Below are 22,741 nucleotides of genomic sequence, written 5' to 3'. Positions count from 1 at the left end.
TACTTTCGTACTCTGTTTTTCTTTGAGATCGTTCTAGCATTTCCATTCTGATAGGACGGTGAAATATATTTTTCTGTGTCTAATAATCTTCTTTAGAACATCCTGTGTAGGTGGTGTCTAATTGTTCACTTAGTACAAATAATTGTAGAAGGAGATCAGGGAGGAAAAAAGCAGTGGAAAGAAAAAAGATGGAAAGCGTGGGAGGTTTGGTGTATTTGTCTGGAAATGTCGTATACGTCGACAACACTTCCTTCTCACTCAATAAATATTGAAACATTGATATTCAAGTTGAGGTTTGAGTTTATCCACCAACGTCAATACACAAACAGTTGCATATACCAACATCACAAATGAATCCAACCCCGGGTAGCCTGCATCATTTTCCAACTTGTAGATAGGACATCATTTTCCTATTTCGAAGACTTGTTCTCACTTGTGTGAGTAATGGTTCAGAAGGAATAGTCAAGAACTTACGGCATTGTTTTCCATCAGTCACTCATTCGATGGCGTACTAGATGGGAGGCGTGGCACGCCGACATGGTACTTTGTATCATATATTTATTTATTTATTTAAAATGAGGAAGACGCCGGCCTCTGCATCTAAGTGATGCATGCAACCACTTTATTAATTATTCACAAAGACCTTACAAAATAGTACATCAGTAAATCTGAACCCACCATCATGACAACATCTGTTGCTACTTCTATCCATTTGATGAAAGGGTGTCGATAGTCCGAGCCTAATCCAAACATACCTCGCAGCTAAGCCTAACATATAAAACCGGATGCCCCTACCAAGCCATATACCTGGTCTGGGGCACACACCAGTCCGACGCACTCTCAGAGGCCGCCGCCGCTGTCTTCCACCGATCCATCTTCAGAGCAGGTACTGACGCCACGACCTTGCCAGGTCTGCCATCGACGCCACCACGACGCCAGGCAGCGCCATCCTCCTGCGTGAATCCATCTACACACATCGAGCGCCAGACTCCACTGCGCCATGCCGCCGAGATCCACCATCGTCGATGCGTCAAAGAAAATTCTGAAGAGGCGCTCCTGCGTCAAATGACTCACCAGCCGCTTTCTTTCCCCTCTCATAAGATGACTAGGGAAAGCCTGCCTCCCCTCGATCTCCACCGGCGAGTCCCTGGATTCGCCTCCCCTCCGCTTGCCGCTCTGGCGACGGGTGAAGAGGAGGGAATTTATGGTACCTCGTCTTCGGCTAGTAGATAGGTAGGACTTTAGTTCTCACATGCAAGGCGTTTGGACGGATGGCGGCACTTCTTCTTCGAGTCAATCTTCCGGGCTCCAATCCTCTCAAGTCCGTCCGCTGGGATGGATTAGACGGAGCTCCGGCGTTGATTCCCGCCGGCTCCTCGAGGAGGCGAGGTTAGTGTTTCTCGCCGTGCGTACGCAACACGATATTTGATGTTAAATTCTTCGGATCGATTTAAGGATTCAACGGCGATGACTGCGGCTCCGGGATGCTTGTCCCTAGGGGCATGTACACGAAGACTTCCCGATTGTCATCGACAAGGTCGGGCTGGCTCCTGTATGGGAGCGGCGACAACGCGCATCGGCGGCTTGTTCTGGCTGTGGAAATGGTTATTCTGTGGTCCATGGACCTCGACGTAAATTTTATTATGTTTGAATTGTTTTGTACTTCCAATGAATCTTTACGATGTGGTATTTTTCGCAAAATAAAAAAAATGACGCACCGGCCCAGATGAAATTGAGTTCTGTAGTTGAGTTTTTTTTAGCACACTAACTTCTACCTGTAGAGCATTTTTCGGAAGGGAGAATAAATAATTTATTCATCTTTAATCTGGGTACAAGCATCTTACAGACACAGTTACATGACATATAGAATACACACCACAATTCTGAGATTAATATTTCTTGTGGCAAAACAATGCGAGCAGATGGAACAGTACACACGATCAGAGATGATCATCTAGGTAGCTAGAAGAGTAGCAGCACCCAAGCAAGGAACAAAGAGGCTATGGCCATGAGCGACACCTGTGAGGTGGACGGAGCCGCTGCGCCCTCCTCGAGCGTCAGCGTGTCGCCGCCGACGTCGTAGATCATGTTGGTGCCAGCCTGCACCATGGTTCCCAGGACAGAGCCGAAGGGCGTGCCCACGGGCATCGGCAGCATGGTGAGGCACTGCAACCCGGTGACGTCGTCCTTGAAGAAATAGTGCACCGTGGTGAGCTCCAACGTGGCAGGCGCGTCCCCGCCGTCGAACACCAGCGTTAGCTTGGGGAAGGTCAGCGCCGCCACGGCCTGCGCGTTGTAGCATAGGTCGAAGATGCCGCCGGCGAACGCTGAGCCGCTCACCTCCTGCGCCGTGATCTTGCTCGCTACCGCCTGCCTCACGGCTTTGTAGGCGTCCTCTTGGAGGCGGGTGACGGAGGTGAGCGTGCTCATGACCACGCCACCGGAGGTGCCGTCCGCGGAAAGGTCGAAAGCCCCAGCCGGGATGCCGTTCACGGCCTGGCCGTCAACCTGTATGGAGGTGAGCTTGACGTAGTAGACGTCGGGGAACGCGGTGCCCCTAAGCAGCGGCGTCGAGCGGCCGCCGCGCCTGGTCTGCGGCACAGCGGCGTCACCGAGGAGCACTACGCTCTCGGAGTCGGAGCTGCCCGCTTCGTCGGGGGCCAGGTAGTAGGAGAACTTGTTGACGTTGAGCTGCGACACAAAGGATAGTGGCCCCCTGTTGAAGCCGAAGCTGCCCGGCTCGCCTTCGAGGGGCACCGAGCTGTTGGCGGCGCTGCACCCCAACACCGCGCTGCCCGCGATGCCCCCCACGGCCACGGCGACCGACTCGTTGGCGACGAAGCCGGTGGTGTTGATCCCCGGTCCGTACACGTAGAAGTACCTGCAGCGATCGTCGTCGTTGGGGTTGCCGCCGCAGGTGTCGGTGGTGTCGTTGGCCAGGAGGCTCCGGCACGTCTGGCTAGCGCATGGGACCCTGACCGGCGCCGCCACGCACTGCGTTGTCCAGACGAAATCGTTGAGGAGGTCGACGACGCCGGAGACGTCGTTCTGCGTGGCCCCGATGGAGACGTTGTAGAGGACGATGTAGCCGGCATCGTCCGCCGCCGCGCTGCCCAGCTGGTCCGTGTTGCGGTTCCGACGGCGCGCCTTTTTGAGCAGGGCGTTCGTGCCAGACCTAGGCGGCTTTGTGGACAGAGAGTTTGGCGCCTGGTTGACGGTCGTCGCCCTCCTCGCGGCCGCCGGCGCCGGCGCCAGGAGGAGAAGCTGCAGAACAAGTAGCCAAGCTAGCAGCGTGACGGCCAACGCACTGCCAATAGTGCTTCTTGTTGCAGCGGGGCGCGCCATTTTTTCTAGCTAGGTAAGTAGCTAGCTAGCTAGTATGTGTTGCAATATACACGCGCGCGTACTGATAAACATGTACACTTAGGAAGGATTGGCTGGGAATGAACCGGTGGTTGGATGCCATTAACGCAAGGGTACCGCGAGAAGGAGCACAAGATGAGCCCTGGCCTTTGACAGCGACGAAGAACGCTCACGGTAATGCGGCGACTGTGACTGCTCCGGCCTCCAATCATCCGTCAATGGAAGGAAGAAGACATGAGACCAGGTACACACGCAACACAACGCAACGCACGTACAACTGATACTAGTACAATGCCGTGCGTTGCCATGGGCCTTTTGTTGTATAAATCTTAATGAAGTTTTGGGCCCTTCCAATGACATCGCCTCAACATCCTTGTCGACGGATTCTTTTTGAACGTTGACATAATCCATCTCCATCTCTTTCATGCTCTGTAAAAACAAATATGTATAGAGACATACCTTTTGTATTATCATGCACAACAAATATATAAAGAACACTTATTTGTATGCATCTCTTCTGATTGTTTAAAACCCGATGATTTTTCAGTCTGGTTCACCATAAAGCTTTTGGTCCAAAGTTCAAAAAAGCCATCAGTTTTGATCTTTGATCTACAAAAGTAAACATATAAACAATATTAAAATAAAAAAAATAGAAAACTCATATACAATATATATTCATTGGTCCGATGCTAAATGCGAGTAGATGCCGTTTTTAATCGGAGTGAGTGACATCGTCCTTTTTAGTAGAGTGAGCCGCATTCCAATTTGAATAAACTGTAAGTTCACCTGTATATCACTTGTTGGTAATTATGTTTCAAAAGAAATAGCAAACTCTGTGATGTTGCTTATGTTTCATTCTTATATCAAGATTGTAAGATTGTTTTCAGTTTTTAGAAATATTGTTGTAAATTTTGGATGCTTGCATTTCCATCATGAATATAACTAATATCTTATTTAGGTGAATTCTTGCATTTCCAGCTTCAAGATAGGTAATATCTTATTTAGAAGGATGCTTACATTTCCTGCTCACCGATGGACAGAGCAACGAATTTTTTATTTGGATGTTGAGTTTATTTCATATTCAAAATGCAACTTTTATGTGTCCTTATGTTCACTTCCTAGCATCATATGCAAACTTGCTGACAAGTGACAAATATGTAAATAGCTTGAAAAAAGTGGATGAACAACCTGTAAATTTGAACAGTTGAATGACCATGCATTACCATGGAATAAGAAAAAAACATAGCGATCGAATAATTGACTCAACGTAGAAATATGTTGGACAAGCTGGCATGTGGTTTCCATCCATACAGTAATAAAACTGATTCTCTCTCCACTTCTTGTCATTTCTTCGTAACCATCCCCGCCTTGCAAGAAAATGAAACGATATCTAATCTTCTCCCACCCTTCCTCCTGTTCCACCTTCATGTACTTGTACAAATTATATAAATTTTATCAATTCAAAAGAATATTTTGATTATATTTCTTATTTAAAAGTAATTAAAGATGTACATGGTGGTTAATCCAACCTTAATTTTTTACTGCAACAAGGATAAAACTTGAAACTAACATAGAGCCTTAATTAACTAACTCTAGTACAAATTGAAGCTCACCACATGTACCACAGGTGCATCTGGATCACAATCCCATTCCATCCCCTCCCGAACCACACTTTGAATTTCTCTGTGTTAATTGAATCTCTTTGGCCCGCATAAGACATCTAGCAAAGCATTATGTTTAACTTATGGAAATACTACAAATAAAAACATAAAACATGTAATCAACGGATCGTGATTGGAACACGAATACAAACCAGACAAAGAATGCAAAGGAATAAAGATTATTACACTGTCCGTGCATTGTAACAAGGGCATACATATATATTCTAATGTCTAAATATACCTTGCAATGTACCTTTCTTAGAATTAGATAAAACCATCAGTTTAGGTGTATATAAATACAAGGAATCAATGATGTTGTGACTGGAGGGGAAAATTAAAATTCATGAGAAAGTATTCATCACTGTTTCTGCATTTTTACACATCGGTGATTAAGCACGTGAAGCAACTCCTCTTGGTCTCTTCCATAAAATTTCACCTTGCCACTGCACACAAAAAAAAGCTTTCACTATCTTGCAATCTTGAAGTTTCTTCGGAAGCTTGCAACCTGAAATGAAGGTTATCACTCTAAAATAGCATGGTCATATTAGTGACCGTGCAAGCTTCAAGATTAAAAACTGATAAGCAGCCCCTTCAAATAATTGTGAATCGAACAGAAAATGTGTGAAAGTTTTTTGCCTTTATCACGTCACTACAACTTGACCATGCTGATTTACGACCTGCTTCTTTGACGTATGGAGAGCGTGTATTTTGTGCAACACAAACGAAGTAACTACTCAAGGGCGCTCTAAAGAGTGAACATGAAAGATGTATATAATAAAGGAACCAACTATAAAAAATTCTTTCATGCCCATTTTCTTCTTAATCTCTGATGCCCATATTCTAGCGATGTAAACTACTCTCATTTAAAGCACAGTCAGAGAACTGCTGGCATATAATAAAAGTTTACGAAGTCAATCAAAAAACTAGCAAAAGGCATGCTTATAAGGAACAGTACCGCCGAAGCGTGTGATCATGGTTGCATCAGTTCCATGAGCTTCTGTTTGCTTTCCCTGGAATATTGGAAATTAAAAGGTAAGGCTAATTGGATTAAATGTAAGATGTTGCCATAGATATTAGTCAGAATAAAAAGAATCTCATGTTTAACCTTGTCAAGTTGCATGCTATACGGACAGAAGTCTCGGTAGGTTCTGATCGGGCTCTTCTAACACCTCTTGTGGCTAAACACTCAGACATCAAGGAAAAAAGACTTGTACCGCTTATCTGATTGGTAATAACAACGATACATGTCTATAATCCTGACACTATTTTTATGTCAATATAGTGGAAGATATAAGATATAATAAGGAGGAATAAGTTACTCATGCCAGAGGATATGACTTCCATCGATAAAGGTGCGGCTCGATCTTGAAGCCTGAATAAGGGCCGCCTCGGGCTGACTGCCCTTACGTATGTCAACTGAAACACCATCACCATGTTTTACAATAACAACGACATTGTCGTCCAAGAGGTCCGTATCCTCAACCCGTCCTTCTTCGAGATTGATGATCTCATCACAAGCAACCTTGAGCCATCCATGGCGCTAGCTGGTTGTAGTGCCGTCCTGCGGTTGATGCTGAGATGGCAGAGGAGGCTCCACTCCATTTGCATCTAGTAGCTTGAGAGCATTGAGTCCGAGAGTCCGAGTGCTGGACCAAGCTCTGCTATATGAAAATTTGTTGAGAAGAACTATATTGAGAAATGTTAAAAGAAAGTAAGAAACACATAAAATATACATGAGCTGAAGATGACGGAAGAATAATAAACCTCTTTATTTATATATTATATTTCAGACAGGAATAAAATGAAAACAGAAAGAGGGTTTCTAAAAGGAAAACTCACACTTGCATTTGCATACATTACAATATTTTTTTCATCTGCAATAAGAGCAAGTTTGCATTGTCGCCAAAGTTCATTCAGGCTGGTAGGTGCAGGTGATGCTATAAGGGATAACCACTTAGACAGAACAAGTTATTGTTACTAGGACGATGAGTAAAGAAAAAATATGCATTGCTTACTGATAATGATGGGGATAAAATATAGTGTCTGGTCACGTAACCTGAATTGCGTATATTTCATGGCGGATATTAGTGATACCACCTCGAGGCTAGAGAAGTATGCCTCCTTTGTTTAGCATTGAACCCATGCATATCAAAGTTAGTTGATTACGATGGAACAGAAAAATGTTGGGTTAACTCTAAAAAGAGTGTCACATTAAGAAAAATGTATCAGACTAAATTTGGGGCAATTAATGTTAGGATCGATCTTTAAAAAAAATCCCAATTTGTGGTAGACTAAGTACGTTCTTGAGTTTTTATTTGTAATTGAATAGTTGACAGCACTTAGGATAACATGGTAGCTAGTATTCACTCAAGAATCTAGAATCACCCATCAGCAATCACCTCCTACTTGTCAGTACAATATCATATAATATTAAGCGATTCAGAAAATAAAGACATGTTCATCTACCACACCCTACTACGGTACTACCACGTCTTCATCACTGGTGAGCGATCTGATCCTGTCTCTTCCTACCTATGAAAACACAAATATTAAATTATATTGTTAAAGATATATTCATAAGATGTGAATAAGATGGAAAAGCAATATGTCAATCAATGTCTCATCGACCCTGCAAGTTGCCAGCATCCTATGTGGTGATCAATTTTAGACATAATTTTCAACTACAAGAATGGCTATACTACAATTCATCATTTATTTGTTCTGGACATTTTTTATCCAGAGTAAGAGATAATACAAGGACAAACTAAAGCGGTGTAGTACCATCATACATGGGTAATTATGCAAGGACAAACTCATGTTCAGGGCATTATGTTTGTCCGCTCCCAGCTTACTCCTTGGCTCTTTGTTGCAAATGCTCACCCAGTGGTCCAATAAAAATGTCAATCGCAGATCTATACTGCATTTCGGGGTGAGCAAAAAAACCAAAATAGATTACGAACATGCCTCTATATTCCTATTCATAGAGGATTTATAAATTTGACAAAAAAATGGAACTACAATAAAAAGAACAGGTGCATAATGCATTTTAATTTTGACCACAAAATATATCATCAAAGAAGATGAAAGCAGAGACTATGTTTATATAATATTACTGATGGTACAGAACCATCCACCATAAAACATTTGCATGTCACAACTCCAGGGTCAATCAAATTCATGTTAGAACTGTCAGTAACCACCAAAGTCTTGTATTCTACGACCCTAACCCCCTCTCCATGATAACATATCTACCGATCGGTGTTTTCGTTGCAGGATTACGCGAATACACATGGGTTGGAGTATATTTGCCCCCATTTTAGTATGACAAATTACAAGAAGCCTCCACGACCCCAGAAAGTAGCCAACGGGCTTGCGAATACAGTGTTTCCTGTATCCAGGAATGTTTAACTCTCTTCTTTTCTTGTTTTTTCTTTTTTTGCCTCTCTACCCCGAGGGGTTTTGGGGAGATGAGTAGGTGGTAGGGTATAAAGGCCTGACTGAGAGGGGGGAGGCTTTTGAAGTGTTAATCTGTATTATCACCATTAATTTGGTTCAGTGCAGGAGCTGAAGTCTTTTATAGCATGTAAAAACCGACAACACAGGGAGGCTACTTACTAAAGTATTTGGCCAGATTTAGTGTAAGCACCCGTTGATATAAGTTAATCTGTATCACTACTATCTTACCTCTGCTTACTCTACTTTCTCAATTCTTCGAACATTCGATGGAATATGCTATCTGAGTTTGAATCCTCAAATATTCGATGGACTGACTCCGTCAGTGTTGTAAACTGAGCTCTGAGTTTTCTTGCACAATGATTATCAGGATAATATGTACTAATTACAATAAATTATAGTGGTAGACACAAGAAAGGCATGATGAACGAACCTTCGGTGGATCCATCGCAGGTTATCATTTATGTTGGGGCAAAGAGTCATAGAAGCCACCTTGCAAATCTCACCCATCACATCATCTCCAAAACTCCGTTATTCCTAAACGAGTCATGAAGGGAATTTTACATATCAACATGTAGCCTCCCCTTCTGCCACATACTCCAGAGTACCCTGCCAAGTTCATATGATGAAAAAATTACCATGGATCTTTAATCTAAGGCTTATTTTCCAGAGGCTATGAACTGTGTTTCTAATGAACAAAGATTTACCCCCCAATGAAATGACACTATGGATATACCATTCTCGTCATACCCAAGTGATCTGGCAACTTTCCTCAAAGAATTGAACTTCATGTCCTCCATATAGAGCTTGTCTTGGTATACCTGTAAACGCATTTATACAAATGTAGGATGTCTACACACGCATCCGCGTCACAAAACTACCACAGTTCACCAAGTGCAAACTTCATCAGCAAGCATAACCAAACCTTCTTTTCGAAAAAATTCTACTATCTCCTGCTGGTTGGTCACAGAAAGTCCCTACAACAGAGCTTGCGGATTTTGAGTTTCAGCACAATTTTAGCCAACCTTTTAGATTTTTTGATGTTATTGCAAATATCTGTTTGCATACACCATAATGATGCTGATTTTAGTTTTAAAGTAGTAGACTAATTTCCCCTTGCTTGGAACTCCTATGCTGAATTAGAAGATATGCTGATGCTACTACTAATCATTGTTGGTGATGCAAATATCATTTAAGAAACCATTTTTTCTTGTTAATGAAGACTGTTACCAACATTATCCTTTCCTATGTCTCAAAACTGTCAACCTGGCTCATAAAATGATATTTTTTTAGGATTCGTGGCTTTTTTCTTGTTATTATACATTACAATGAGTTCATTGTATTCAGATCCCTTACAACTTCATTACCTGAGCTATTTGCAGAAGGAGGGGAGTTGGCCTTCTTCACGTCTCGAGGAAGTTTCTTCCTTGGATTCAATAAGGAGGGGACCCGACCTTCTTCACGTCTCTATGCAACAAGTATGGACCAGCCTCTAGTTGTTACTATTGATTCATGTGCATGGGCTAAAAGGAAAGAAAATACCCTGCTGGATTTGAACGAGGACGCGAACTAATAAGTTTTTTACTTTCCCGACGCGGGTGCATGGGTGATTGACGCGGACTACCATAGCCCAGCGAGTGTCGTGCTCTTCAAACACTCGGAGGCGGACTTCACCATGAAGCCCAGAGACTGCGTCGCGCAGATGATCGTCCAGGTGATTGCAACGTCGGAGGTCGTCGAGGTGGGGGACCTCGACATGGGGCTGCGGCGACGATGATGACGATGACATTGGCATCGACACAGGGCTACGGCGGCGACAAACACGACGACATCGTCATGGTGCTCCTGCGGCGGTGACGACGACGACATCAACACCATCAACATGGCCTTGTGGAGGTGCCGACGTCGACGACATTGACGTGCGTGGCATATATTGTGTGTGTGTGTGTGCGCGCACGCGCGTGCGTGTGCGTGTGTTAATTATCTAGATCAGATATGTACGATTGATGATTGACTGTATGCATAGCATGTACGTATTGTGAAATGCATGTGTAAACTAAAATAGGTAGGCTTTTTTTAAAAAATCCTAATTTGTTACTAGTAGTGTGGGTGTATAATAGAAGCGCTACTGCTATTCCTTTACTAGTAGCGTGGGTGTGGAATACTAATAGCATGGGGCACCAGCGCTACTGGTATGTCTGTTTAGCACTAGCGTGGGGTAAAACACACGCTACTGCTAAATTATAGCTGTAGCGTCATAGCAGTTGTGTGGGAACCTACGCTACTGGTAGTCAACAAGCCCACACTACTGGTAAGGTTTTTCCTAGTAGTGCCTAGGAGCATGCGTAGTAGTACTTTGCTTCGGGGGCTAATAAACTTTTGCAATAAGTATATGAGTTCTTTATGACTAATGTGAACCCATGGATTATACGCACTCTTACCCTTCCATAATTTGCTAGCCTCTACGGTACCGTGCATTGCCCTTTCTCGCCTTGAGAGTAGGTGCAAACTTTGCCGGTGCATCCAAACCCCGTGATACGATATGCTCTATCACACATAAACCTTCTTATATCTTCCTCAAAACAGCCACCATACCTACCTATTATGGCATTTCCATAGCCATTCCAAGATATATTGCCACACAACCTTCCACCATTCCGTTTATGATGACACGCTTCATCATTGTCATATTGCTTTGCATGATCATGTAGTTGACATCATATTTGTGGAAAAGTCACCTTTATAATTCTTTCATACATGTCGCTCTTGATTCATTGCATATCCCGGTACACCGCAGGAAGCATTCACATAGAGTCATATTTTGTCCTAAGTATTGAGTTGTAATTCTTGAGATGTAAATAAATACAAGTGTGATGATTTCCATTATTAGAGCATTGTCCCAAATGAGGAAAGGATGATGGAGACGATGATTCCCCCACAAGTCGGGATGAGACTCCGGACTTTATGAAAAATAAAAGAGGCCAAAGAAGCCCAAATAAAAAAATAGAAAAGAAAAAAAAGAAAAAATGAGAGAAAAAGAGAGAAGGGAAAATGTTACTATCCTTTTTCCACACTTGTGCTTCAAAGTAGCACCATGATCTTCATGATAGAGAGTCTCCCATGTTGTCACTTTCATATACTAGTTGGAATTTTTCATTATAGAACTTGGCTTGTATATTTCAATGATGGGCTTCCTCAAAATGCCCTAGGTCTTCGTGAGCAAGCAAGTTGGATGCATACCCACTTAGTTCTAGTGCATCCGTTGCCTGGCAATCCCTACTCCTCGCATTGACATTAATTGATGGGCATCTCCATAGCCCGTTGATTAGCCGCGTCAATGTGAGACTTTCTCCTTTTTTGTCTTCTCCACACAACCTTCACCATCATACACTACTAGGGAAAAGGCTAGCAGCAGCGCGAGTTTTAGGTGTATCAGTAGCGCGGGGAGGGCCACTACTAATAAGGCGCTACAGCTAAGACATAGCAGTAGCGCGTGGTCACCGGCGCTACTGGTACACAAGTGTAGCAGCAGCGCGGTTGATGGAAGCTCGCTACTGCTAGTAGCTCTAGCGCGCTTTGCAACAGCACGCTACTGCTATCGCGCGCTGCTGCTAACTTTTGTACACTCGCTATTGCTAATTTAACAGGTTTTTTGTTTTTTTGGGCATATTTGTTTTGTATTTGAACAGGCTTTATAGAAGAATCTTTAGCACATAGAAATGTCATCATGATACACATACAAATGCCTGCGAGACCACAAATGTAATCATAGCATATACATACAAATAGTCTCATCATAATCATCATCCAACACAAAGTGGTCTCTCGTCATCATCTCGAAAATAGCGATACAAGTCCTCGATTACTTGCAAATACATCGTCATCCATCTAAACAATGGTATACGCGAGAAGAGCTATCACTTTGAGTACAGGAGTTCATATCCCTGTCTCGCATTAACGTGAACCTAAACTAACTACTGCCCGTCGCTCGGAAACCGGAAACCGGTAACACCTGGGCCTGACACTCCGGCCACTCGTCCTATATATACTCCTGGCGTAGCACTTCTTCGCCATCGATGATCTATGCACCTGCATCGTCACATGAGTCGATTATATGCAACATATATCGTTGAGCAACAAAAAGAGACAGACTTGACAAAAATAGAAACAACATATCATAAGCATAAATAACAAAGTTCATCGTACCCAAAATGCCCTAACTAGAGTGATCTTCGCTAGTCAAGGAGGAGGACGGTTTAATTACATCACAAATAAAGTTTCACTGCGCATAACTCAAAGTTTTGTCATACAGAAAGTATGGACTAAACAGACACATTGTCATATATCGACAATCACTCCAACATGCCGTGCCATCCATCGAGGTCAGGGAGATAGTCCCCGAGCTTAGTGAAAGGCTTCATGTGGAGACGCTGAGAGGCTACCCATGTTCGGACGTCTTCCCGTGATATTTGTCCTTCTTCGTAGAACATCCCTGTTTTTCTGACGACCTCCTTCATGATGATTTCGGCAAGTTCGCGCTGGATGTGATAGAACTCAGCTCGAAGTTGATGATCCTCGATATCTCCTACGTCCTTTGCCCATTGCAGAATATGGGCATCGCCGGATCTAGGTGACATGCGAAGGTTCTGGTGATCCCATCTGTACTCCAGCATGTGGTGTAGGACATAGAATCCATCATTAAGAGAATCGCTCAGTTGCTGGATGCAGCAGAAGTCGGTCTTATGGGCGAAGGCGGCCATGCCGCCCCTTCTCTTCTTGTCCCTGACCTCTCCACCCCTTGCTTGGTAGTAAAACATAGCACTGTCGAGAACATCCTTGATGTGGGTGTAATCCTTTTTGTGAATGTTCTTCGACGAGTCCAAGTAAAGAGTGTGGGAGAATTGGGGGTATAGGATGATGAGGACGGCGCGCCAGCCGCTGCGCAAAATAAGTACACCTGAAATTACTTAGCCTCCACCGTGCAAATGAATGATTGAAATCGAAGGAAGCATAGCAGCGCGGATGACTTACACGGGATGATAAGGCACGAGAATCGCCCCCTTGTCCTTATTGGCGAGCATGAAATTGACGATGTATTCCCTCGCGTATACACGGTGCTCTACGCAGAATCCCAAGAAGACCTCGTGCATGTAGTACGGGTCAGCGACACAGATATGAGATATCTGCTCAACCCCGATGATGTAGCTCATGTGTAATCGAATCGAAGAAAGAACTTATCCCCGGGGAAGCTGTCGACGTACGACCTTTGCCGCGGAACGTTAACCACATAGAGTGGGTATCCTGGATCTGTCGAGGCGATGAGGCCTTTCTCTACCCGCAACACATCGTCATGAAGTCTCCTTAGATCGCAGAATCTGGCATGTAGCGCTATTGCAGGTAGGATTGGTTGACCGGGGATATGCCATTTATATGCATCGGGGATATCTATACGGTCCTGAAGCCGAGGCTGCTGAGGCGGCTAGATCATAGAATCAGCTTTTTTGCCTTTCCTCGCTCTCTTCCTAGACTTCTTTACTACCGGAAGGTCATCCAGATTACGTTGAGACGGCAATTCAGGCACCGACTCATGACGCTCAAACCCTGAGGAGGCGCCAGTATAGACATACTGTTCAGCGCCACTATCGTCCTCATCCTCATCCATGGCGACGTCATCAGCAACTAATGGAGCCTCCTCCTTACCCCGTCCGCTATCACCCAACCCGACACCCAATGCTAATTGGGTAGGTGGGGTGTTGATGTTCATACCTTGCTGAGGCTGCGTGCTCGTGGGTGTGCTCCCAACCGCCTCCAGACGAAGCAGACTGTTTGGCCACAACAGGACCCACCCATTGTAACAATCACTAAGCCGCCGCGATGTCTCCTCATCATCCACCAGTAGTGTTGGAGGAGGCAAATTCTTGTGGCCCGGTTCGACACTGGCCACGGAAACCTTGAAGACGTTCGGGGGGATCGGCCGGCTGTTGAACAATGGTTCCTTCGGCTTCATTATCGTCGCCTTCCCCACGTCCACCTTCTGGTCACCGATGGTGTACAATATGGTGCACGGGGTTTCGTTAGCCTGCAAAGAAAAGTCTGCGACATGAGACATCCGAAAGGCAACGAAAACGGGAGATTATACATTTATATTGAAGGGGGGCGGTGTGACAAATACCATGAGGGCGTCGAGCTCAACCAAAGACGAAGCACCGCCGAGCACGTCCAGTGCGGGAGCCGGTGCGGGAGCAGTTGCTCCCAAGAAGTCAGCAAGGGGAAAGTCCTCTGCATTTTTTTCTGGATTTTTCCTTGTCCAAGTGATAACGCCCGGTACCAAGGAAGTAGACAAATCTGCAATCACCTGTTTTGCGGCAGCTACTGCTATTGCGACTGTCTGAGATGATTTCTTCTCAACCGCAATCTCAACCTTCTTGTCGATGTTTTCTTCAGTTAACCTCCGTCTTTCCTTTCTCTCCTCCGTGGTCTCACGGTAGTACTTCTTCCATGTGGCGCCATCTCCGACACCGTTCACGCGTCCATACGACGGTCGAGTATCCACCGGTTGTTGTTTCAATATGTTCAATGCCCGGTTGAATGGAGTGTCCCACTTGGGCCTCGCCAATGCCTCAGACGGTGAGTCGCTCTCTCTGCAAAAGGCACATGGATCGTTTACAAATATGACTAATGTGTGCAGTCAAATTGATTAGAAACTAAAATTACCAGTAGTCTCATGAACTCCGTAATGACCGGTGTTGTCTCGTAAACCTTCTTCACTGGGTCCCAACGGTGCCGGGCCCTCAGGACGCCACGCTCCTGCGGGACGGTGAAATCCGCCAAGGGGTCTGGGATGCCCAGACTCGCGGCTTTCGCGTCCTCCTTGGCCCATTTGGACCTCTTTCCGCCGTAACCATGGCTTCCGAGGTGGTGGCTCCCAATGTTCCTCTCTTGAAGCCCCTTCATGTACTTAGACTTGTTTTTGGCAGCTTCGGCCTTGCAAGCCTCCTTGAATATTTGAAACTGGTCTTCCGTGATTGTCGGATTATCCTTTACAATCTCGGAGTAGGGTTCCTTCTTGTCGATGATCCTTGCTTTCACTCGAGTTTTCCAGGCGGCCAACGCGTCGCTAAACTTGGTCATGGCGTGTTTGTTTATCTTCTTCATTGTCGGGTCCTCGTCTAGATCTTCATAATCCTTCTCATTCCGGCCCGGGAACAAGAATATCTGGTGAAACTTCTTTAGGAGGGAGCTCCTCATATTTTCTATCTTCTTTAGTTTCTCATCGTTGATGGTGGTGGTTGTCCGTACGATGCAGCCTATTTGATTGCCGTAGCACGAGCGAGCTTCCTCGGGCGCCTTTGGCTCAAAAATGCCATCGTCCACCTCCGTGACCACCAGCCTAGTAGTCCTGAGTTTGTTAGGAAGCCCTTGCCTCTTTGCTTTCGGTTCTACACCGGCTCCGCTCCCCGAGGCAGCACCGGTCTTAGTCTCAGCGCCAGTCCCGATGCTGGTCTGAGTCTCAGCGCCGGTCTCAGTCTCAGCACCGGTCTGCGTGTCAGTCTCAGTCCCCAATGCCACCGGTGGGCCCAGCAACAACATCGGTTGATCGTCGGTAAGGCTAAAAAATTCGTCTGCCGCCCGGTAGGCGTCGACGCAATCACTAGAACCCTGTCCTTCATCGTTGCTAGCCATGTTTCCTATGATTAAATCTAGTCAATTAATTCTAGACCTAATAAAATGAATAATGACATAAAAAAGGCCTATTTTTTTGCAGGAATGTTGACTCCTTCCTGGTGCGGCAAATCCCGGGCAATCGATATGTCCTAGTTTGTAGCACAAGTCATGCCGAAATTCACGGAAAATTTCGGCATGACCATTGCTAAAAAGTGGACAAATCGAGAACCTGAAATTTGCCGGAATAGAAATGAATCAACATTCCGGCAAAACATAGGCCACTCAGCATCATTCCCTGGAAACAACAAAGCCACTTGGGCACAATCGAACCACTTCAATGAAAAGATATAACATGACCACTTCAATGAAAAGATATAATCAACAATAAAAGTCTACGAAGGGATCATCTTTAAAATAAAATTTGCCTAAATTCTTTTCCTCCACTAAACACTTCTCTGCCTAGGACAAAACCCAAATTATGTTGATCTAGCTATTCCTCTCTCTAACAAAAACACACATTATTATCTCTAACCCTTCTCTGCCTAGGACATAACCCAATTAAATTGCAAAGGAACTCCATTTCTCTAACCCTTCTGACCTAATGCTCTAAAATAACATTTTCCTCTAACCTAGCCAACCTACTTAACCTAGCTTGTTAATCCAACGAGCCTAATTAACCTACCTATTTAACCTAGTAGTTAATCTAGTTTACCTACATAATTAACCTAATTAAACAAGTTAACACAGCTAGTTCTCTGTCAAAGCCCTAAATAAATTTTTGCACTAATTAACCTAGATAATTAACCTAATTAAACTAGTTAACCTGACTAGTTCTCTGTCAAATCCCTAACTAATTTTTGCACTAACCTAGATAATTAACCTAATTAAACTAGTTAACCTAACTACTTCTCTGTCAAAGCCCTAACTAAATTTTTGCCCTAACCTAGATAATTAAGCTAATTAAACTAGCTAACCTATGCATGAGAGAGAGGAGGGGTGGGGGATTACAGAGGATGGCTCTGGTGGTGGCAAGGGAGGCAGTGGTGGTGAGGGAGGCAGTTCTGGCGAGGGAGGCAGGGGCGTCTCCGGTGACGGCGAGGGAGGCAGTTGTGGCGAGGGAGGATCCGGTGGCGTCGACGGCGGCACCGGTGGCGTTGATGAGGCCGCACGGCTCCGTGGCGTTGGGGGCGGCTCCGGTGGCGTCGACGGCGCACGGCTCTGGTGGCGTCGACGTCGGCAAGAGATGGCGGCGAAGTGAGGCGACGGCGAATCGGGGAGACGGCGGTGGGGTGGGTCGAGGGATTTGGGGGAGAATTGGTGGCCGGGGGGAAACGGTTTTTTGGCTAAGTCAAATTTAGTGGTAGCGCGTTTCGCAAAACGCGCTATAGCTAAGATAGCTACAGCGGTTTTCACAAAACGCACTGCTGCTATAGCTATGTAATTTTCTTCCATTTTTTATTTTCTTTTCTGTTTCTATAGCGGAGGTCTAGGACATGAGCTGCAGCTATGTTAGCTATAGCGCCTCTTACAAACACATGCTACTGCTATGCCTTCCTCCGTTTTTTCGCTTTTTCAATTATTATGCTTTACATTTTATTTTTTCCTTTATCCTTTTTCTATTTCTTTCATTTTCATTTACTTTTCTATTTGTTTTTCATCTTATTTTATTTCCATTAGTAGTAGCGCTCTTCGTAGGAAACGTTCTACTACTTATACCCTAGCGGTAGCGCGCTTCTTCCAAGCCCGCTACTGCTATGCGTATCCTATCATTCTATCAATGGGAATGTTAGTAGTAGCACTTTTGGCACTACACGCGCTGCTGCTAAGGGTGTATCTGTAGCGCGGTTTTTCCTCAATCGCTACTGCTATCTAGCACTAGCGCTCTTTTTTAACCCGCGCTGTTGCTACATTTTTGTGTATAGGCTTTTCCCTAGTAGTGATACTCTACTCCACCCATAGTGCTATATCCATGGCTTACGCTCATGTATTGCGTGAGGGTTGAAAAGGCTGAAGCGCGTTAAAAAGTATGAACCAATTGCTTGGTTGAAACCGGGGTTGTGCATGATGGGAGTATTTTGTGTGACGAAAACGAAGCATGGCCAAACTATATGATTTTGTAGGGATAAGCTTTCTTTGGCTATGTTATTTCGATAAGACATAAACTGCTTGGTTAGCATGCTTGAAGTATTACTATTTTTATGTCAATATTAAACTTTTATCTTGAATCTTATGTATCTGAACATTCATGCCACAATAAAGAAGATTACATTGACAAATATGTTAGGTAGCATTCCACATCAAAAATTCTGTTTTTATCATTTACCTACTCGAGGATGAGCATGAATTAAGCTTGGGGATGCTTGATACGTCTGCAACGTATCTATAATTTTTGATTGTTCCATGCTATTATATTATCCATCTAGGATGTTTTATATGCATTTATATGCTATTTTATATGATTTTTGGGACTAACCTATTAACCTAGAGCCCAGTGCCGGTTTATGTTTTCTCCTTATTTTTGAGTTTTATAGAAAAGGAATATCAAATGGAGTCCCATTGCCGTGCCAATTTTTGATGATATTTTATGGACCAAAAGAAGCCCCTGGAGTGAAAAAGTTGGGCCAGAAGAGTCCCGGGCTGCCCACGAGGGTGAGGGGCGCGCCCACTCCCCCCTCCCCCCCCCCCCCGGGCGCGCCCCCTGCCTCGTGGACAGCCCGGAGACCTCCCTGACTTGTTCCCAACGCCAAAAATTCCTATGAATACCCAAGCCTCTAGAACATAACCTAGATCGGGAGTTCCGCTGCCGCAAGCCTCTGTAGCCACCAAAAACCAATCGGGACCCTGTTCCGGCACCCTGCCGGAGGGGCGGATCCCTCACCGGTGGCCATCTTCATCATCCCGGCGCTCTCCATGACGAGGAGGGAGTAGTTCACCCTCGGGGCTGAGGGTATGTACCAGCAGCTATGTGTTTGATCTCTCTCTCTCTCTCTCTCTCTCTCTCTCTCTCGTGTTCTTGATATGGCACGATCTTGATGTATCACGAGCTTTGCTATTATAGTTGGATCTTATGATGTTTCTCCCCCTCTACTCTCTTGTAATGGATTGAGTTTTCTCTTTGAAGTTATCTTATCGGGTTGAGTCTTTAAGGATTTGAGAACACTTGATGTATGCCTTGCATGTGCTTATCTGTGGTGATAATGGGATATTCACGTGATCTACTTGATGTATGTTTTGGTGATCAACTTGCGGGTTCAGTGACCTTGTGAACTTATGCATAGGGGTTGGCACACGTTTTCGTCTTGACTCTCCGGTAGAAACTTTCGGGCACTCTTTGAAGTTCTTTGTGTTGGTTGAATAGATAAATCTGAGATTGTGTGATGCATATCGTATAATCATGCCCACGGATACTTGAGCTGACATTGGAGTATCTAGGTGACATTAGGGCTTTGGTTGATTTGTGTCTTAAGGTGTTATTCTAGTACGTACTCTAGGATAGATTGAACAGAAAGAATAATTTCGTGTTATTTTACTACGGACTCTTGAATATATCAATCAGAAAGAATAATTTTGAGGTGGTTTCGTACCCTACAATAATCTCTTCGTTTGTTCTCTGCTATTAGTGACTTTGAAGTGACTCTTTGTTGCATGCTAAGGGATTGTTATATGATCCAATTATGTTATTATTGTTGAGAGAACTTGCACTAGTGAAAGTATGAACCCTAGGCCTTGTTTCCTACCACTGCAATACCGTTTACGCTCACTTTTACCACTTGTTACCTTGCTGGTTTTATATTTTCAGATTACAAAACCTATATATATCATCCATATTGCACTTGTATCACCATCTCTTCACCAAACTAGTGCACCTATACAATTTACCATTGTATTGGATGTGTTGGGGACACAAGAGACTCTTTGTTATTTGGTTGCAGGATTGTTTGAGAGAGACCATCTTCATCCTATGCCTCCCACCGATTGATAAACCTTAGGTCATCCACTTGAGGAAAATTTACTATTGTCCTATAAACCTCTGCACTTGGAGGCCCAACAACGTCTACAAGAAGAAGGTTGTGTAGTAGACATCAGCCACCTGTTGCTCCTCCCCTGGATGCTCCTGATCAACTTCCATAGGCTCCATCAACTCATTTAAATTCATAAATTCACTTGCATGGAGGTCTTGGTCTATAAGTTCCTGTTCTGCTGGCATGGCCCAGTGCCTCCAACCGGGTAAGTCCTCCATGTCATCCTCTTCTTCAACCTAAATGCCAATTGTAGATTTAAAAGAGAGGGTTCTGAACAGGCTCCTGAACTGCATCTAGTTCATGGAATTGAAGGGGCCCAACAATGTGGTTGTGTTGTTTCCGATGGAAATGAGCATGTGCTGGGACAGGGTGGGGATTGCCATAAGGTGGAATTGGGTCCTCATTAGGGGCCTCTCTGCCCAAAGCAGTATCTTCTACACAACTGGAACAAAGAGGGTAGCAGAATCATCTCCTCACCAATAGCAATGCTGACAGGAATGTCTCTAAGTTCTTCCACTTTGACCTTTACCATGAGATTTGCTCTAGTGCTCTTATTCCTATTCCACATCATGAATTTACCAAACTTGCAGACAACATTGTTGATCTCATGAATACTACGGCGGTCTAAAGGAAATCCGCACAGTAAAATCCAAACTTCTCTGTTGAGATTCAGTTTGCGCCAGTTCAGACCTTGATTGTGCTTTTCAAAAATAACATGCACATTCGTAAATGGATGCGGACTGCTGTTGACTAGTTAATCTCGATCAAAGACACTGTTGAGCTTAACATAAGCTTCGCCAAAAGCGCAGGGCGAGATCTCAGAAAACCCCAGATGTTTGACATCAGTAAGAAACTCAGGGAGTACCTCTCTAATAGTGGGGAACTGAACCGGCAGATTGGGCATCGGGACGACGGTGGCGATGGCCCATTCTTCATGCGCCGCCGGCACCGCACCCGCATGGATACGTATGTGGGCCGGTCTGCCCGCAACGTCGACTCTGTGGTGTCCAGCCGGGATGAAAGGACTAGGGTCGAACGGGAAGGAGGCCATGGATTGAATCAATGAGGATGAGGGAGGGTGAATGGCGAGGCGGGGAGAAGGGGATTGGTTTCTGCCGTCGATGGTTTCTTCTCTCAATCTTTGAGCTATGGAAACAGTGGTGGGATTGTAATGGCGAATATCCACTCTGGCGGAAATCGAGGCATCTCCTCTGTTGCCTTGGTTGGCAGTGGCAATGACTACCCCTCTGACCGGCTGATTAGTCACATTCGCTGCCACAGTGCAGATTTGCCTCGAAATCACTTGATTCGGTGTCGATTGGTATGTGGGCTGGATGACTGGGCTTGGATTGGGCTGCTTAGAGTAGAAACAGTCCCGAGCAATATGGCCCCATCGCTTGCATGCTCTACACATAATACAGTTAGTGCAGCTGGGCCAAAGATGGCCATGTAATAGGCACCTGACGCAATAAAGCCCATTAATAGAGGTTTGGATGGGCGAATTACCCGCTCCCGCATTATTGCCCTGAAATGACTCCGGGCGATGGTCACGATCTGATGATTGAGATCTTGGAGGATCCAGCGAGTGATCTTGTGATTGAATTGTGGTTGATGCATGTGGAACGGATGTGGTGGGACATCTAAGAGCTTGAAGGTAAGATTTCTAGGGTGATTGCGAAAGACATGAGTCCATTCATCCTTTTTTTCTTGGAGATATTGATCAAGTTCCCATCAAGAATTGGGACCTCCCGAGCCCCAGAGGAGGAAGTTAACATTGAGATCAGGCAGAGAGATGTTACCTCCTTTTAGGATTGAGAAGCCCACTTCTTTAGATGAGACCGAGAACCGGAAAGACCAATTTTGCAGCAACTGGACCTTCAACAGAGATGCACGGCCTCCAAAACATGAGTGGAGGATGGTGGCGACAGATTCCACCGTGAGCCTGATCCTTAAGCGGGTGAACTCCGCAACCAGAATGAATTCTTTCATATCTTTATCTTCTTGATAGTTGATGGGGACAACCCACTTCCTCCATACCTCAGCTGCAAAATCTTATCCTTTGTCGAAGTTCAGGTCCGCGAGAGCCATCGGACCGTCTATGGTGGCCGCCGCGTCCGGAGTGGAGATCGGCGCGGCAGGGATCGTGGTCCGCCGCGGCCGGAGGGGCTAGGCGGAGAAACACCGACTAAGTCCAGGCCACGCGAGAAGAGATGTCCAAGGTAGGGTACAATCACAAAAAACAAGCGCACCAAAAGAGAGAAAATGACAACAAGGTCCCTAGGTTTTCCCTCGAACGAGGAAAGACAACAACCGGACATGTGCGGATGTGCCAGCCATCGGCGTGGCCACATGGCCATTTGTCGCTGGGTCAACTCTTGGAGTCTGAGTCTCCTAGATCCACCAAAAATGCAAAATAAGTATGTCGGAAACTTTTTTGGCGGGAGTATAGCTATAGGGTGGAGAGAGAAAAGAGAGGACGTGGAAATAATACCGAGATGGGTCTGTATGCTCGTATATATAGGGGTCGCTAGGGCCTGTTGCTCATTCACATCGGCCTAGCTTGATATAACCGTAACA

General features: G+C 45.0%; 1 protein-coding gene across 1 annotated transcript; it reads right to left on the bottom strand.

Annotated features, from left to right (window-relative positions):
- Positions 1-1,785: 1,785 nt before the first annotated feature.
- On the bottom strand, positions 1,786-3,463 carry LOC123083536 (aspartic proteinase nepenthesin-1). The gene has a single exon (XM_044505558.1). It carries the CDS (start codon positions 3,343-3,345, stop codon positions 1,963-1,965), a length of 1,383 nt encoding a protein of 460 aa, XP_044361493.1. The 5' UTR covers positions 3,346-3,463; the 3' UTR covers positions 1,786-1,962.
- Between the last annotated feature and the right edge of the window lie 19,278 nt (positions 3,464-22,741).

This window comes from Triticum aestivum, chromosome 4A (genome assembly GCF_018294505.1).
Source record: "Triticum aestivum cultivar Chinese Spring chromosome 4A, IWGSC CS RefSeq v2.1, whole genome shotgun sequence".
In the NCBI taxonomy this organism is placed as follows: domain Eukaryota; kingdom Viridiplantae; phylum Streptophyta; class Magnoliopsida; order Poales; family Poaceae; genus Triticum; species Triticum aestivum.
This window is presented reverse-complemented; position numbering and strand designations above follow the sequence as displayed.